Source organism: Mustela putorius, unplaced genomic scaffold (genome assembly GCF_011764305.1).
Source record: "Mustela putorius furo isolate JIRA1106 unplaced genomic scaffold, ASM1176430v1.1 tig00000842_pilon_pilon_pilon, whole genome shotgun sequence".
Lineage (NCBI taxonomy): Eukaryota > Metazoa > Chordata > Mammalia > Carnivora > Mustelidae > Mustela > Mustela putorius.
Window position 1 is genome coordinate 3,470,438 of NW_025421493.1, and position 18,150 is coordinate 3,488,587.

Below are 18,150 nucleotides of genomic sequence, written 5' to 3' on the forward strand. Positions count from 1 at the left end.
ACAAGAAGCAAACATTGGGTATATATGGTATATGTTACATGAAAAGAAAATGTACATTTGTGTCCAGTTTTGTGTGGCAATGCACCTTCCAGCATGATTTGAAATACATGTATCTGTAGTCTAATTGTGCAAATGTAAAACATAAACTATTAGCACATGCCCCTACGCACGCACGCGTGCACGCACACACACAGACACACACACACATGCTCATGCACACACTCTTGCTTTGCTCTGAGACAAGTACGATACTGGCTGTCACAAAGCTGAGCACCCACAGACATGTGTGTAGGCCCAGAACATTCTTCTTACACATACCAGGCACCCAGGAAGCTATATCTGCTAGATTTAAGGAAAGCCTCTCCTTACTTCTGTGACCCGTTTGCAAAAGCCTCTCTTCCTTAGGTCAGAAAAGCAGTAGTTTTAGCATTAATCAGGAGGGGGTAACTCACTCTATTTCTAACTGTACACTAGTGAAAAATACTATTTTTGCAAAGGACAAATTCAACACATGGTAGTTTTACAAGCAGTTTATGAAACAGTTCTGCAGCCCTCCCCCCCACCCCCCGGAATAAATAGATGTGGGTAGAAATGGTTGAGATGTATGGATTCTCAAAAGTGGCTTTGTTGATCCCAAATCTACAACATTCACTTAATGAATACTAATTAGGCCCCAGTATATGCCAGACACTGCCACCTCAAAGTGTCTCCTAATCGGCAAATGCTGTGATCCAAACAGATTTCTTCATCTAGTTCAAGACCGATATCTCCACTTGGTCCAAGGTACCTGGACCCACCCAAACAAGAGTCACTAACACCTGCTCACAAAATGTCATCCCTTGTCTGCTCACAGAAATCTGTCCTTGAGATCTGAAAGTCCACCATTAAAGGAGAACCAGCACACTAGCTGGAGGAACACTTAGGATGTGGAGGCAGACCAAAAGGTGAGGACACAATTTCTGTTCCACCACTGTCTTAGCTGAGGAATCCTGGGAAATGTACCTAAACCCTGTGAGCCTAATAGTCATGATCTGAAAAGGGACTGTGGACACAATCATTTTTGGACTTCTGTGAGGAGGTCAAAAAACTCTAGTGAGTCTGCCCAACACTGAGCAAATGCTGGTTGCTGCTGGGCAAGTGTTGGTTTACTTCTCACCCTGTTCTTTCCCTACCATAGCAGGGATGCCACTTCCATGTACTCAATGGCATAGCAATGATGTAGGCAGAATTCCAAACCGACACAGGAAGTAAGTACCATGTGAACACACATGATGTCATAAAGGATACTCACAACCGTTTCTTCGCGGGAGGATCAGTTAATACTGTGGTAGAGACGGAGAGGGATCCCAGGCAGCCTGGGGAAGAGGCACCAGCTGATTTCCGATGCTCCTGGCTTTGATTTTGTCAGAACGACGGTGAGACGGGGACCGTGCTGAGATGCAACCCTTCAGTAAGTGGACATGCATGCGCACACACGTGTGTGTGTGGTCTCTCTGGCTTTTTAATCACATGCCCACTCTCCTGTGAGGTTCCCAAAACAAGGCTATGCTTGAGATTGCTCCTGTCTGATTCACCTTGATGAGGGAGGCCTCTGGCCTTGTTTAGGCACCCAACTTAGCTGGTCAGTCTGAGGACTGCTGTAGCTGTTCGCTGGCTCACTTTTAACACTTTCCCCTTGACAACGTTATTTCTGAAGTAATGTCAGTTCTCAAAGATGACTCTGACACCCCCATATGCCATATGCTGACCACGAGCCGTTATTTCCTCCTTTCAATGTATGAGTTTTTCCTTTAATATTCATCAAGCTAGATCATCAAACAAACTTCAACAAATTTTAAAAGAATTGAAATCACACAGAGCACATTCTCTGACCATAATGGACCCATGTTAGAAATCAATAATAGAATGAAAAAGGAAGAATCCCTACACACTTGGAAATGGTAGTTGACATATTATCCCAGTTTGTCATTCAGATCCTGGTTATAGAGGAGTTGAGGTTAGGAAGAGTTGTCCCCTCAGCTGAAAGGCATTTCAGGGTGGGCAAAAAGAAAACTCACTCTGGATATTTCAAACTGAATATTGTTGACAACAAGGCTGGAGGGAGGGGGACAGCTTAGGAGGCTGTTACATCAGTCCCACCTGACATTAAAAGTTGAAGTACACCAGCATAGGAAGTACAGCTTGCTGATTGTTAGTGGGATCAGTTTGGTGGCTGATTGAATTTGGGAAGCATGAGAGAGATTGCCACCCTTGTATTGGTGTGGCTTTTAGACAGGCCTGAGAGAAGGTACAATTCAGATGTCTTCCTAGTGTATGGCTGGTTTCCAGTTTAACCCATGGATGCACAGATCTCTGTTTTTGTTTGTTTGTTTGTTTGTTTGTTTGTTTGTTTTGGTTTGGTTTTTGGTTTTTTTTAAAATAAATCCTGCTTTATTCTTTAAAAGGTTCAATAAAATTTCCTCCTCCTCCTCTTCCTCCCCCAAGATCCTCCCTGATGGTGCCATCTGTCAAATAAAGCTCTCCTATCTGGACAAGCAGAGGAGTTTCCTTTCTGTGGTTTGGGGGATTGGACCCTTAGGGCAGGTTAACACTTTGCTTGCCCTACCATGGTGTTAGCCTAAGATGGGTACATGGTAAGTGGACCACTGATGTGTCTTCAAACTTGTATTTTTGTTCCCCTTTTGAGAATACGATGATGGTGATAGCTCACCTCAAGGAAGAAAGAACGTTTGGAGTTCTCTCCGAGGTAATTTTGGCAGGAGGAACCCTCGTTATGAACGTGGTGGATATGAGCCTCAGCCTTCACACCTCCAGGAGGATGATGGAAGTGTGCTGATGAGAGATGCCCGGGAGGACCCCCAAATAAGACAGTAAGTGACGGGGCAGACTGGCTTGCATGTAACAGCCCCTGGGACTATGCGACTCTTTCACTCTCCCTGGTCTTCTTTTTCTTCTTTCACTGGAAGACTGAAAGAAGGCCAGAAGTGGAATAATGGTTAAGAGATCCTAATTGTAGTCCTGGTGACAGAGAGGTGAGGGTGTATAGAAGAAGACTTTCTTAGCATTTATGGCCCTACCTCTGTCTTTCCTCTTCCCTTCCACAGCACTCCCTATAGCACCCGGCGTGACAAGAGGAGAGTGAAATGGCAAAATGAAGGCCATATCCATATTACTATGTGGAGAGATAGAAAAACTCCAAGGAGAAGAATGGGGGAGAACACACAAGACGGAAACCCAGGGAGCTGGTTCAAGATCACCGTGAGTGTCTTGGCAAGGTCTGCATTAGGTAGACTATCCTGGAACCTTATAAAAAAGGAAGAGCACATTAAACAACCTTACGTCAATTATTTGGAGGAGATTTCTCTTCTCCATTGGAGGGTCTAGGAGATCCATATTTGGCACGAAAATAAGAAAGAATGCCAGTGGTCCCTTCTTTCAAAGTCCTATGCAGCTCAATATAGAAGGTCAGATAAGAATGCTGTTGGGTCTGTTAATTCTATGTTGTCTCTCCTAACTCCCATCCCTTCTTCTCACCTTTAGATTCCCTATGGGAGAAAGTATGACAAGACATGGCTAATGAATTCAATCCAGAGCCATTGCAGTGTCCCCTTCACTCCAGTGGATGTAAGAGAGGATGGTGAAGCCAGATGAGTGGGCACAGGGAAGTGTGGGTGGGGGAAGCCAACTGAGCCAGAAGACTCTATCCTCCAAAATTATTGTTGCCCCCCCCCACCTCCTGCAGTTTCACTACGCGAAAAAACCAGGCTCGGTTCTTTGTCCAGGGTGTTGGCACTGCCTCTGCACTGAAGGATGTCAGCTACAAGATTTATGATGAGGAGAACCGAAAGGTATGTGTTGAGGGCACTACCTCTCCCTAGTCCTGGGGCAGGAAGACAGGGCAGGGGCTGGGTTATCTTCTCTGGAATGAAAGTTCTTGGTGTTTACCCCACCTCTCCTTCCTGCAGATAACTATCTTTGTCAATCCCTCCTCTGTACCCTACTCTGTGAGGTATAAGTTGGAGCCAGAAGAAATGGAGCAGCTAAAGGTAATGCAGACTCAAGGCCCATTGCGGTGCCCACACCCAGACCCACCCCTTCTTTCCTCGAGCCCCTGATTTCCTTATCCCCACCAGAGCCTCCCAGTGGCTCTCTGCGTCTCTCACTGCAGCTGACCATGAACAAACGCTATGACATCTCCCAGAAAGCTCTTGACCTCCAGAGTCTCCGCTTTGACCCAGGTACACTTGACAGCAGTAATTCTTGGGTAGGTGAGGGCACAGGGATCTTTCTGGGAGGGAGACTGAGGGATGGTGATGTGGGGAGGGTTTGGGCTGGTCCTGGACTGCTCTCAGCCTTCTGATTGCCTCCTCTCGGCTTCCTGAAGACTTGGTGGGCCATGATATAGATATAATCCTGAACCGAAGAAACTGCATGACTGCCACCCTGCAGATCATAGAAGAAAATTATCCCGAGGTGAGAGCTTAGGCCCAGTGCTGTTATTAATGGTAGGGGGTGGAACACATGGGGTGGAGGACAGAGTTGTCTCTGAGGCCCTAGATAGTAACTGTCACTCTAACTCTTCTTCACCAACAGCTGTTGTCCTTGAACTTGAGCAACAACAAACTGTATGGGCTGGATGGCCTGTCTGACATCATAGAGATGGTCCCCACAGTCAAGATCCTGAACCTCTCCAAAAATGAAGTGAGAAGAGGGAGCCTGATCAGATTTGGGGTTGACAGTGGGTGGGTAGTGCTCATCAGAGTGGTGGCAGGAGGCAGGAGAAGGTACCTCTGTGGAAAGGTGGGGGCTGGGGGTGCCGGGCCTGTGTGTGTCCCTTTCCCTGGGACTCCTTTCCTGTTTCTTCCCCGTCCTTCTCAGCTGAACGTGGTGTGGGAGTTAAACAAGATGAAAGGGCTAGAGCTTGAAGAGCTTTGGCTAGAAGGGAACCCCCTGTGTGACACTTTTCCAGACCAGCCCACCTACATAAGGTCAGTGTGAATCCCTGTCACCCTTCCTGGGGACCTTTGGGCCTGGAAGCCTGAACTGTCCCTGAGAATGCAGGTATGCAGGAAGCTGCAGCCCTGGTCCTCGGGAATGACTGTAGGCCCCACCTTCTCCTCTCTCCCTGTCCCTCACCTGTAAGGAGTTTCCTTCCTCTGACCTGCTCACCTGTTCTCCTGGTCTGGGGTCTCTTTCCACCTCTCTGCATTCAGTGTTCTTTAGCATGCCCTCCAAGAGTGTGCTCCAGGAAGCAGGGCCCCTCCTCTTCCCCAGGACCAGGAGTGACCAGCCTTGAGCCAGATGCTGGTGCCCTGGACTGAGAAGGGTCCTCTGTCCTGGGGCCTCATGCTGAGACAGGCTTTCCTACTCCCTGCTAAGATGGGACTTCCCTCCCTTGTTCTGAGAGGGGACCTGCTCTCAGAAGCACTTTCCTCCTCCCTTCCCTCCACACATCACATCATCACAATTGGTCCTTTAGAAAAGCCCTGGGTAGCCCAGCATCGGCACATTTCCTCAGGCCAGGAACCAAAAGTGACAGGCACCGGTGCACAGGGGCCATCAGGAGGGAAGGTGGTGATCAAAAGAGGGGGCCACAGACCCCCAGCTCCATGCTGATCTGGGGCTTGACCCTCTACTCCCTCCAGGAAAGGTCTCCTGCCCCCGTGGCTGCCTCATTTCCCATGCCTGGCTCAGGCTAAGCTCACACAGGTGACAAAGTTTCAGCCAGCATGCAATGGGCCCCCAGCCCCACCAATACCTGCAGGTTTTCCATTCCTACCTTGGGTGCCAGGGCCAGCCAAGGCAGATGCAGGAAAGGACTGCAGCCAGGGAGCCATTGCGCCCTTCTTCTCTCTTCCTCCTGATCCCCACCACTGTGGTAGGGCCTCTTTCCCTTCCCTTTGTTTTGCATTCTCTTCCTCCTTTGTATCTGGTTCCCCTATGTCTCTCCCACCTCTCCCTTTCTACCTTTACTCCCTCTTCTGTCTTCATCCCCCTCCTTCTCCCTCCCTGCCTCATGGGCCTTGCCTCACTCAACCTCCCTGCCCCAACATTCTGGGCCATCCCTGGGGTGGGAGGGTATCATGGTCCTGCAGAATGCTGCACCCCTCGTGATACAGCAGAGCGCTGGGCTCCCACTCCATTCCCTCTTCTCTCTAGAGTCTTCAGTGGGGATTTGGAGGAAGAAAGGGAAGCAGGGAGGGGAAGGCAGCCCTGGAGCCTGGGCTCCACATGTTGCTTCTTGTGGCACTGAAGAAGGGAGTCAGAGCAGTCTAGGTGGAAGCTACCCAGTGGAAAGGAGGGGTGGGGGAAGGGAGGGAAAGGGTAGGAGGGAGGCTTGGCAGCCCTGACCTATCAGTCACTTCTTCCTATTTTGGATTTTGGACAGTGCCATCAAGGACTGTTTTCCTAAGTTGTTACGCCTGGTAAGTGACTACACTCATCATTGTCTCTTACTAACATTGATCACCACCACACCTGCTCTCAAGCTCTTTGGGTCTTCTCTAGATTACATGTTTGTGTCAGACCCTTTTCTATTTTAGGGTACCAGCACTCCTGAAAATGACATGAATATGCTCTCTGGAAAAATGTGTGCGTGTGCGCGCGCGCGCGCACACACACACACACACACACACACCCCAGAAAAATAGTTGCATATAATAGTAAATACTTTCCAGACGTCATGTTGAAGACACACACTCTAATCTTGTCCATGTAATTTCCAGTGCGCTTTCATACCTAACCTCTGACCCTCACCCTCTCTTGGGCTCACCTTTTCCCCTGATCATCCAGGGCCACCTCCCTGGTCTCCCCTGCTGACTTCTTCTTCTTCTTCCCTTCTCCAGGATGGCCAGGAGTTATCACCACCAGTTATCACTGATACTGACACACCCTGCTTGTTAAAGCCCTGCAAGGTGAGGGAAAATTGATCAAACAACATTTGGGCTATTACAAGGGAGGTTTTATCAGCCACATAGTCTCAAATGTATTTTGATTCCAGGAAAGCTACAAAGGATCTGATGCCCTGAAGAGTCTAGTCCTGCAGTTCCTGCAGCAGTAAGTACTCCTGGGAATCTGGAGAAGGAGATGGCTAGGACGGGTGAGGCCACCCAAGCTCAGAACTGCTGACTGGGTCTGGAAATCTCATTTGGGGTCCAGACCACAGAAATAGACTGTCCTCATTACTCTCCCACAGGTACTATTTCATCTACGATTCTGGAGACCGTCAGGGTCTTCTCCATGCCTACCATGATGAGGCCTGCTTCTCCCTGGCCATTCCCTTCAGCCCTGAGGACTCAGCCCCGTGAGTAGCAAAGCTCAGACTGTTCCTGGGCCCTGTGGCTCCCCAGCAGACACAGGGCAGCTCCTGGAATCAGCCACACTGGCCAGACCACCACCTTCTGTTCTTCTTTCTCTGCTAGAAGCAGCTTGTGCGAGTACTTCAAGGAAAGCAGGAATATGAAGAAGCCCAAGGACCCCTGTGCGTGTGTGATGGGGAAGACTGGGCATGGAAAGGGGATGTGCAGGGTAATTATAGGTCCCAGGGTGTGGCGACCCCCAATCTTTGCCTACTTCTCCTCCCCCACTTAGCCCTGTGTGTTCAGCCACTGAAACATACAAAATGTGACATCGTGGGCTCCCTCTGTGTGCTGCCCAAAACACAGCACGATCTCAGCTCCTTCTTGGTGGACATGTGGTTCCAGACGGTGAGCACCTTTGTCCTCCCAAGGGCAGCCCCAGAAAGCCATGGGTGGGTAGGAAGTATAGGTGACTTAGCACCTGGGCTCTTCCCTTTCAGGAGAAGATGCTCTGCTTCTCTGTTAACGGGGTGTTCAAGGAGGGTGAGTGTGCACAGAGCCCCTCCCCAAATGCCCCACTGCTCCCTCCCCGCTGGCTGGGCTCCCTCTCAGAACTGTCCCAGCTTCCCTGATCCCTTTCCTTCTCTTCCTACTCCTGCTGTGTTCTCCTGCCTCCACTCTGTCCCCAAACCATCCTGGTCCAAACTGGCTCTATGCCGGTCTGCCCCACACAGCTTGAGCATTAGGAACACAGTCTGTGGAGTTTCATGGCTGTCATTCCAGATCCTTATTCTGAGAGCTACTTGGGATGGCTACCTAACCTCTAAGTTTCCTCGTTTGCAAAATGGGGCTAACAATAACCACCTCTCAGATAAATCAAATGAACTTGTGGAGTGGTTGTCACAGCACCTGCCACCTGGTAGAGGCCCTGTCACTGGGAGTAGACTGTCCCTACTGTTGCCATCCCCATGCCAGACACCCTGACTCCCAGTGAACAATTGTCCCCTTCAGCATGAGTACCAAAGCAGACCCTGACTGAGGAACACCGTGTGGGCATGTGACGTATGTGTGACTCTAAGAGGGTATTGTTGTTTGTTGTTGAAGTGGAGGGAAAGTCTCAGGGTTCTGTTCGCGCTTTCACCCGGACTTTCATCGCCATCCCTGCTGGCAATTCCAGGTGAGCGCTACGTTGTAGGTGGGAATGTTCATCCCAGCCTGGGCTCAGGGGTGTGGGAGCGTGGTGGTGAAGACATCTTAGCTTTCTCAGTATTGTGGAAAGCCAACAGGTAGATACAAGGAGCAGTCTGATCTGGTGGTTAAGAGTATGGGCTCTGGAGTTAGAGCACTGGGTTCTCTTCTTGACCCAAGCACTCACTGGATGTGTGCGAGATCTTGGTTAAGTCACGTGACCTCTCTGTGATGCATTGTCCTCCTTGGAAAATGGGGATTAGACTGCCCATTCCCTTGGGCTATTGTAAGGGATAAATGTGGGTATAAAATCAACCCTGGGTTGCAGGTTAAGTACACATCTAGTGAGTTTGGTAGATAGTCCCTGCAAAGGTGGGCTCTGTGGAGGGGTGGAAGCACTAGCCAAGGACTCTGGGGTGGGGGGAAGGCACAGAAGGGGTATGGAAGGAATCTGGTTGGTGAGGGGCAGTGGGAGCAGGATCATTGTTGGGGATGTGGAGTTGTACATTCGTCCACTTGTCTGAGGGCCCATTTTCCCTTCAGTCTGTGCATCGTGAATGATGAGCTGTTTGTGAGAGATGCCACCCCCAGTGAGACTCAGAATGCGTTCTCCAACCAAGAGCCTACACTGACCTCCAGCTCCATGCCCACCCTCTCCCAGGAGCAGCAGGAAATGGTGTATGCTTTCTCCACTCAGTCTGGGATGAAACTCGAGTGGTCTCAGAAGTGAGTGGTGGGTGTGCATGGGAAGAAGGATGAGTTGGGGCAATGACTTGGGTGGGGGACCCTGAATCAAAGACACTGCAGGAAATTTGGAAAAGTAACATTTTGGAATAGTTTGCTTCCAAAAAAGAAAAAGAAAGAAAGAAAGTGGGCCCATGGAGAAGGTATCATACTATTATATATGTGAAGGATTTAAAAAATAGTATAATGCTCAATGACATTGTCTTATATATAGAAAATCTGAAAGAGTCCACCAAAAAGCTAATAGAGCTAATAAACTCAGCGAGGTTAGGGATAAAAGGCCACTATACAAAACTCATTTGCATTTCTATGTGCTTGCAATGAGCAGTCCAAAAATGAAGTTAAGAAAACAAGTCCATTTACAATAGCATCAAAGTAGTAAAATATTTGGAAACAAATGTAACAAAAGAAGCACAAATCTTATACTCTGAAATCCATAAAATGTTGTTGAAAAAAATTAAATAAATAGAAAGACACCCCATTTCCATGGGTTGGAATATTGCTAAATGGCTTAATATTGTTAAGATGGCAGTAATACCTAGAGCAATCTACAGATTCAATGCAATCCCTGTCAAAATCCTTCTCTGCAAAGATTGACAGGGTTATCCTAAACTTCATACATAAGTGCATCTTGAGAGAAAAGAACAAAGTTAGAGGACCCACACTTCCTAATTTCAAAACTTGCTAAAAAGGTACAGTAATCAGGACTATGTGGTGCTGGCATATGGACAGTGCATGAATAAAGGAGTAGAATTGAGAGTCCACAAATAAACCCTCACGTTTACAGTCAACTGATAGTCGGTGAGAGTGCTGAAAAAAATCTGTTTAAAAAAAAATAGTCTTTTCAGCAAATGCTGCTGGGGCAACTGGATATCCACATGCCAGACAATGAATTTTGACCCCAGATTCATATCATGTACACATGTAGACTATAAATGGGTCAAAGATCTAAAGTTTAAGAGCTAAAACTATTAAAAATCTAAGAAGAAAACATAGGTGTCAGTCTTCATTAATTAGGCAAGTGTTTCTTTTCTTTTTTTTTTTTAAAGATTATTTATTTATTTATGTGACAGAGAGAGAGATCACAAGCAGGCAGAGAGGCAGGCAGGCAGAGAGAGAGGAGGAAGCAGGCTCCCTGCTGAGCAGAGAGCCCGATGTGGGCCTCAATCCCAGGACCCTGAGATCATGACCCGAGCAGAAGGCAGCGGCTTAACCCACTGATCCACCCAGGCGCCCGGCAAGTGTTTTTCTTATATATGACACCAAGAGCAAAAGCAACCAAAAAAACAAAAACAAAAACAAAAAAACAAAAAACAAAAATCAAAACAGATAAATTGGGCTTTACCAAAATTAAAAGCTGTTGTGCACCAATGGACACTATCAAAAGAGTAAAAATCCTGCCAAAGGAATGGGAGAAAATATTTGCAAATCACATATCTGACAAGAATATGTGAAAAACCCTTGCAGCTCAACAGCAAAAGGATAAAAAACCCAATTTTAAAAAGTGGGAAAGGGGTCTGAATAGATAGTTCTCCAAAGAAGATATACGACAGGCCAACGAGCACATGAAAAACTTCTCAGCACCATTAGTCATTAAGGAAGTGCAGATTAAAACCACAGTGAATCACTACTTCACACCCACTGGGATGGCTTTTAATCAATAAAATGAATGACAACAAGTGCTGGTGCAGATGTGGAGCAATTGGAGTTCTTATGTATTATTGATGAGGATATAAAATGGAGCAGTGGTTGGGAAAAACATTTTGGCAGTTCCCAAAAATGTTAAATATGGAGTTACCTTATGAACCAGTAATTCCATGCCCAAGTATCTAATGAAAACATCTGTTCACTCTAAAACTTGTACAGGAAGGTTCATAGCAGCATTATTCATAATAGCCAAAAAAAGTGGAAACAACCCAAATGTCCTTTAGCTGATGAATGGATAAACAAATCTGGTATGTTCACATGGTAGAATATTATTCAGTCATAAAAAAGAATACAGTTCTGTTATATGCCCTGCCATGGATGAACCTTGGAAACATGCTAAGTGAAAGAAGCCAACCTCAAAAGGTCACATATCACATGATTCCATTTATATGAAGGGGCCAGCACAGGCAAATCCCCAGGGACCAAAAGCAGATTAGTGGTTTCCATGGTCTGGGGAAAGGGGAGGAATAGTCATCTCTAATGTTTAAGGAGTAGGTTTTTTGTTTTTTTGTTTTTTGTTTGTTTGTTTGTTTGTTTGTTTTAGGCGATAGAACTATTTGGGAATTAGATCATGGTGATGGTTGTGCAGTCTTGTGGCTATACTAAGGAAACACTGAATTGTACGCTTTAAAATGGTATGTGCATGCAAAAATAATAAAATGGTATGCACACAATCTCAATAAAAATGACTGGAAACTTGAACTTTTAAATTTCCCATTTATTTTCTTGAACATCTTTTTATTTATTTATTTATTTATTTATTTTCAGCATAACAGTATCATTATTTTTTCACCACACCCAGTGCTCCATGCAATCCGTGCCCTCTATAATACCCACCACCTGGTACCCCGACCTCCCACCCCCCCTGCCACTTCAAACCCCTCAGATTGTTTTTCAGAGTCCATAGTCTCTCATGATTCACCTCCCCTTCCAATTTACCCCAACCCCCTTCTCTCTAACTCCGCATGTCCTCCATGCTTTTTTTTATGCTCCACAAATAAGTGAAACCATATGATAATTGACTCGCTCTGCTTGACTTATTTCACTCAGCATAATCTCTTCCAGTCCTGTCCATGTTGCTACAAAAGTTGGGTATTGAACATCTTTTTTTTTTTTTTATCAATATATAATAAGTTCCCTTTTTTCTTCGGAAAGGTCTATTTTTCTGTTTTGAATTCTAATGGGCATGAATGCCAGTGATAGACATTTTCACTAGGTCTTTCCTCATCATTGCACATAGTGATCATTCCGGTACATGCATTCCAGCAAAGAACTGGCACTGATTTAGCATCCCACGGTCAGCCTGTCTGTATTGTGGTACTAATGGAGATCACCTGTTCTTCCTCTCCAGGTGCCTTCAGGACAACGAGTGGAACTATACCAGAGCTGGTCAGGTCTTCACTATGCTCAAGGTGAGGTCTGGGAATCATTAAGCGGGCTACCGATGGGCATTTCTGGGCCTTCAGTAAGGCCAAGAAAATGGAGGCTGGGTGGCCTGGGAATGAAACTCCGGATCTGGCTCTTCTGATGTCCCAACTCTTTCCCTCCAGAATGAGGGCAAGATCCCAGAGGAGGCTTTCAAGCAAACCACCTAAAAGAAGCCTTAGATGTCCACGTCATCACTGTTTCTCTTTTCTCCAGCCTAAGCCTATACCCATGACTGGGGATGGAAGCCTGGCTGACCAAGAAATCAAAATTACCTTGCAGGCCAGGTAACATAAGCACCTGAAGGATCAGTTCTTCCACGTACTTTCCCCACTCAGGATCACTGTTTATTTTCATAATAAAGAGTTATGTTGCACGTTGTATGCTGTGTGTCCTGGATCGCTCTTCTCCTGCCCCAACCGTGAACCAGCGAGTCCAGGACTGAAAAGGCCTGTCCTCTTCCCGACATTGTTCACCCTGGCACAGCAGGTACACAGGCTTGACTCCACAGGTAATATGTCAGTAAATTCTGCTGAGAAGGTACACACACTAATTCCAGGGATTGGCCTTTGGAAACAGTGTGACTCAGATGCTCTACCTGGAGGCCTGCAGAAGCAGGCATGTGGCCTGGAACAATAGGGGCTTTGCAAGGGCTGCCTACCAGCTAGTGAGTTCAGTGGAAGGAAGGAAGATGAGGACTCACATGTATTTACTTCTTATTCCTAATCACTTGGATGCATTCAAAGGCATACCATCAATAACTTTATAACTTGCACACAGGTGAATAGGAAATGGGCCTTTTCACACCTCTTACCACGCTTGCATTTGTCTTCTCATCTATCCACTGTACTGCCCCCTTCCCCTCTCTGAAGATGCACTGTGGGAGGGGTCTCACTTTAGCTCCTGAGAGTGAGGGAGAGTCAACCTGCTTGCCCAGTGCATTTTTTAGAGCGGTGACAAAGGTGCTCCGTGTCTGTGTGCTTGAGGGGGATCAGATATTTAGTTTCACTTCCAGGCAAACAACAATACTATAGACTGAAAAATAAAATAAAATAAAATCTTAGAGTGAGGCACACCATAAGAGACTCTATAGGTAGTTAAAAAATAAGATTGCTGGAAGGGTGTGGTGGGCAACATGATAAGTGACTGCTCAGTAACACAGAGGGCACCTGTTGGGAGGAGCACTGGGTGTTATATGGAAGTGATGAATCACTAAATTCTACTCCAGAAACAAGTGCTACATGACATGTTAACTAACTTGAAATAAAATAAAAAACCCAATGTATGTTTGTAATTGAAAGGAATCAAACAATGTAGGTATGTATATGTGGAAAATAAAATGATCTTGTATCTACCTTCTTTCATCCTGCTGAGCCATCCTTTGTTAATGGTCTGGAGCGCATTCTGCAGATGCTTTTCTCAAATGTATATGTGTAAAATATGTGCAGATGCACAATATGTGTGAGCAGATATACACACTTTTTTGTAAGATGGGGTGGCAGCCGGTCGCCAAACTATGGAAACAACCAAGATGCCCTTCAACGGACGAATGGATAAGGAAAATGTGGTTTATATACACTATGGAGTATTATGCCTCCATCAGGAAGGATGAATACCCAACTTTTGTAGCAACATGGATGGGACTGGAAGAGATTATGCTGAGTGAAATCAGTCAGGCAGAGAGAGTCAATTATAATATGGTTTCACTTATTTGTGGAGCATAACAAATAACATGGAGGACATGGGGAGTTAGGCGAAGGGAGTTGGGGGAGATTGGAAGGGGAGGTGAACCATGAGAGACTATGGACTCTGAAAAACAATCTGAGGGGTTTGAAGTGGCGGGTGGGTGGGAGGTTGGGTTACCAGGTGGTGGGTATTATAGAGGGCACGGATTCATGGAGCACTGGGTGTGGCGAAAAAATAATGTATATTGTTATGTTGAAAATAAATTAATTTAAAATTAATTAATTAGTTAATTAATTTAAAATGTAGTTTTTGAATTCTAAAAAATAAAAATAAAAAATAAAAAAATAAATTGATCACCTCAACACCTGGCAGCTTGGCATTTAACAGTCATTAAGAGAGTACATTGGAACTTGGATAAATTCACTGGTTTTGTTATCTAACATGAATCTAATTTCTTGATAGTAAAGATTTAATATCTAAGCCATTGTAGTAATGTATTTAATTTTCCATTTAGTGGTATGTAAAAATAATATATGTATAAGTGAACTGTGGTTGGGGTCACCTTCGGGTTTTCTCATGGATTATTGAATGCATTACTAATTAATAAACTCTCTTCCTGAAAAAAAAAAAAAAGAATGGGGTGGCAGCAAACCTTATCATGCAATGTATCTTTTTTTAGCTGAAGATAAAATTATCAGGACTTTTATATTTGTCATTTTATTGCTGTTGGCTATCTTTTCATAGGTTTGTTTGCATTCCTATAGTTTTCTATTAGATTTTTTGTTTTCATTTATTTATGTCTTTCCTGATTCAAGAAAGCTCCTGGTATACAAAGTTTGTGTTGTAGTAAATGTGAATAAGTTCCCTCTAATTTTTCATGCATCTTTTAATCTTTAAATCTCATTGACTTTTATGATGAGCTCATTTGACATTGTCAATTCATTATCAAAGTTTTAAAGGAGTGTTTTTAAAAGTGTTTATTGCTGAATTACGGAATTAATCATGATTTTATTTTACATTCTGTTTTATAACCTTCATTCAAAGTAGAATTTGTTCATCTTGCCAAATGAATATTTTTCCCTTTGAAAAAAAGAATTTAATTGGAGGCTCGTGCCACCTGGTGACCAAATCCAGAATTGCAGTTTGGTCTCACTTAAGCAAGAAGGCTGAGAAGGAGGTAGAGAGGAAAAAAGGCCTTCCAAAGCCCTCTGGAGAAAACTTTCTGGAGTTTATATGGCACAGGAAGTATTAAGCGGTGATGCAGAGCCCATGTGGCTCCTGTGACAGGATGTTTATTTTGGCCCTTCTTTCAAACAAATGAATGCATGTATGTGTGTGATTATAAATATATAGCTGTGTGTAAATTAAAAAAAAAGATTTATTTATTTGAGAGAGAGTGTGGAGAGGGGCATGGGGAGAGGGCGGAGGGAGTGGAGAGAGAGAGTCTCAAGCAGATTCTGCTACCTAACGCGGGGACTCTATCCCATGACCCTTAGATCCTGAACTGAAACCAAGAGTTGGACACTTAGCCATTTGTACCACCCAGGTGCCCCTGTGTATAACTTACTTATTTTATAGTATATTTAATACATTTAATCTTCAGAAATACATGTTTCAGCATTACCTTTTTTTAGGTGAAATTCACTTTAATAATACATTTTATTTAACCAAATATATCCAAAACAATAAGATATTTCTAAGTTATGTATTTACCCTTTCTACTCATTTTAATAAATCCTTTTTAAAAAGATTTTATTTATTTATTTATTTATTTATTTACTTACTTACTTATTTATTTATAACATGCGCGGTGGGGAGGGGAAGAGGGAGAGGGAGTGAGAGAGGATCTCAAGCAGACTCTGGGCTGAGTGTGGAGCCAGTTGTGGGGCTTGACCTCACAACCCTGAGATGGCGACCTGAGCTGAAATCAAGAGTTGGATGCTTAACTGACTAAGCCACCCAGGCGACCCAACATTAATTTTGTAAATAAAAGCACATCTAGGCTTATCTTATGCTGTCATAATTTTATCTTAGTTATTTTAGTAATTAAAACTCAGTGAACAGTGGCACCTGGGTAGTAGACTTGGTTAAGCATCTGACTCTTGGTTTTGGCTCAAATGGTGATCTCGGGGTCATAAGATCAAGCCCCGTGTCAGACTCCATGTTCAGTACTGAGTCGGCTTGGAGTTTCTCTCTCGCTCTTCTTCTGTCCCTCACCCGATGTGTGGGCACATGTGCGCTCTCTCTCTCTCTCTCTCTCTCTAAAATAAATAAATATAACTTAAAAACAAATCAGCGCACATGTACCCTGAAGCCCCTGGAAACACTGAAGAAATATACATTTGTGAGAGGAATTATCTTGTATTCCCCTCTTAACTTCGATGTCCCACTTCAAAATAAGCAGCCAATATATTTGTTAATATTTTTGTGTGGGATTGTTGTCATTTAAATTATGACATATGTATATTCTTATGAAAATATGAATTTTTCAAAACTTAGGTCATATTGCACATTATTTTCAATACTTTTTTACATATTTATATATCTGATGTTTCTATTACCATTTACTTTCATTTAGTTTTTGGTGTGGTTGAGCAATTTTACACATGTCTGATTGCCATTTATTATTCTTCCTTGAATTATCTATTGGTAATGTGAACATGACTCTTTCAACTAGTCAGATTTCATTATATGGAAATTTATGGTATATTAATTATGTCTGTAAATTATGTTGCCAGTGCACTGTGTCTGATACAGAACCCTCCATCTGCACTGATTCCATATCTGCCTCTTTTCCCCCTGGACTTACACTACTGAACTGTGACTGGTCCCTTCTTTTTTTTTTTTTTTTAATTGTGTTATGTTAGTCACCATAAAATACATCTGGTCCCTTCTGCCATTAGGGAGGTGACATATATCGGCACCCAGTTCTTACTTATGAGATCTAGAGCACTGTTCTAGGGGCATTACTTCTGTGTATATTGTGATCTCTTTGCTCTGACCCTAGGCAGTTTTATTCACTGGTCTCAGCACAGGGCTGTAGACACTTAAATATTGCAGCTCTTACTATGAATTGTGTGATTTAAAATAAGAAAGAAGAAGGAAAACAGTCATTTCAGAATAAGGGTAATTATTATTTTATTGAAGAGTGTTTCATAACAAGCTTTAAAAAAAACATTTGGGGGATTTTATTCTCTTAGCCAAATTAATATATCAGGATATTAATCTTGTGCCAGGATTCCCAAACCAACTAGAAGATACTCATTATTAATTATTTGATGCATATTCTGTTGTTTTTTCCCCCAGTATATATCCTAATAAAATGCACAGATATTTATCCAAATATAAATTATATATTTTACAAACTTGTGCCCCCTCTCTACATATCGTGTTGATATTTACCTGTTCCACTGCGAATGAGAGCTCATTTGACATTTTTTAAAAATTTCTTCTCAGTTTAACAGTATTCATTATTTTTGCACCACACACAGTGCTCCATGCAATACGTGCCCTCCCCAATACCCAAGACCTGGTTCCCCCAACCTCCCACCCCCCACCCCTTCAAAACCCTCAGGTTGTTTTTCAGTGTCCAGAGTCTCTCATTTGGCATTTCATCAGTTATATGGTTAGGCATGTTTTTAAGGATTTTATGGGGCATTTATGCTGCTTTGAATGAGCATTCTCTGTTGTAATCTTTGGCTCATTTCTGTTGATTGAAAGACTGAAGTTGTTAACCCTATACCTACAATGTGTCTTCCAAAAATTTTCTCCCACCTTTTTATATACTTTGTACTTTTAAATTTTGCTATGTACCATCTGTATAGCAGATATATACAGGTATATGTATATACAGTATATATACATATACACTGTATATGTATGTATATATGTAGTATATATACACATACCACCATATATATACATATATATAAATATATATATTTAAATGTAAAAGCTGTAAAAGCTCATTGTTAAGGCAAAACCCTGAATAATAAACTTAGCTCCATTAACTCCTTGCCCACATCACAGAGCAGAAAAGCACTGGCACTTTGTGTAATTCTAGGTTTTAAGCTCCTGAGCATTAATTTACAAGGTTATTTTC

The 18,150-nt window shown here is 43.8% G+C and overlaps 1 protein-coding gene across 1 annotated transcript; it reads left to right on the top strand.

Moving 5' to 3' along the window:
• The first annotated feature begins 895 nt into the window (after positions 1-895).
• On the top strand, positions 896-12,733 carry LOC101692740 (nuclear RNA export factor 2-like). The gene is given in 22 exon segments (XM_045085342.1): positions 896-1,450; positions 2,687-2,870; positions 3,105-3,258; positions 3,541-3,624; positions 3,743-3,754; positions 3,756-3,848; positions 3,966-4,046; positions 4,169-4,238; positions 4,385-4,473; positions 4,594-4,701; positions 4,879-4,988; positions 6,389-6,425; positions 6,846-6,914; positions 7,001-7,056; positions 7,196-7,303; positions 7,422-7,480; positions 7,591-7,706; positions 7,799-7,841; positions 8,403-8,475; positions 9,030-9,212; positions 12,289-12,349; positions 12,488-12,733. Coding segments are annotated over 22 exon segments (1,848 nt in total). The 5' UTR covers positions 896-1,437; the 3' UTR covers positions 12,533-12,733.
• The last annotated feature ends 5,417 nt before the right edge of the window (positions 12,734-18,150 follow it).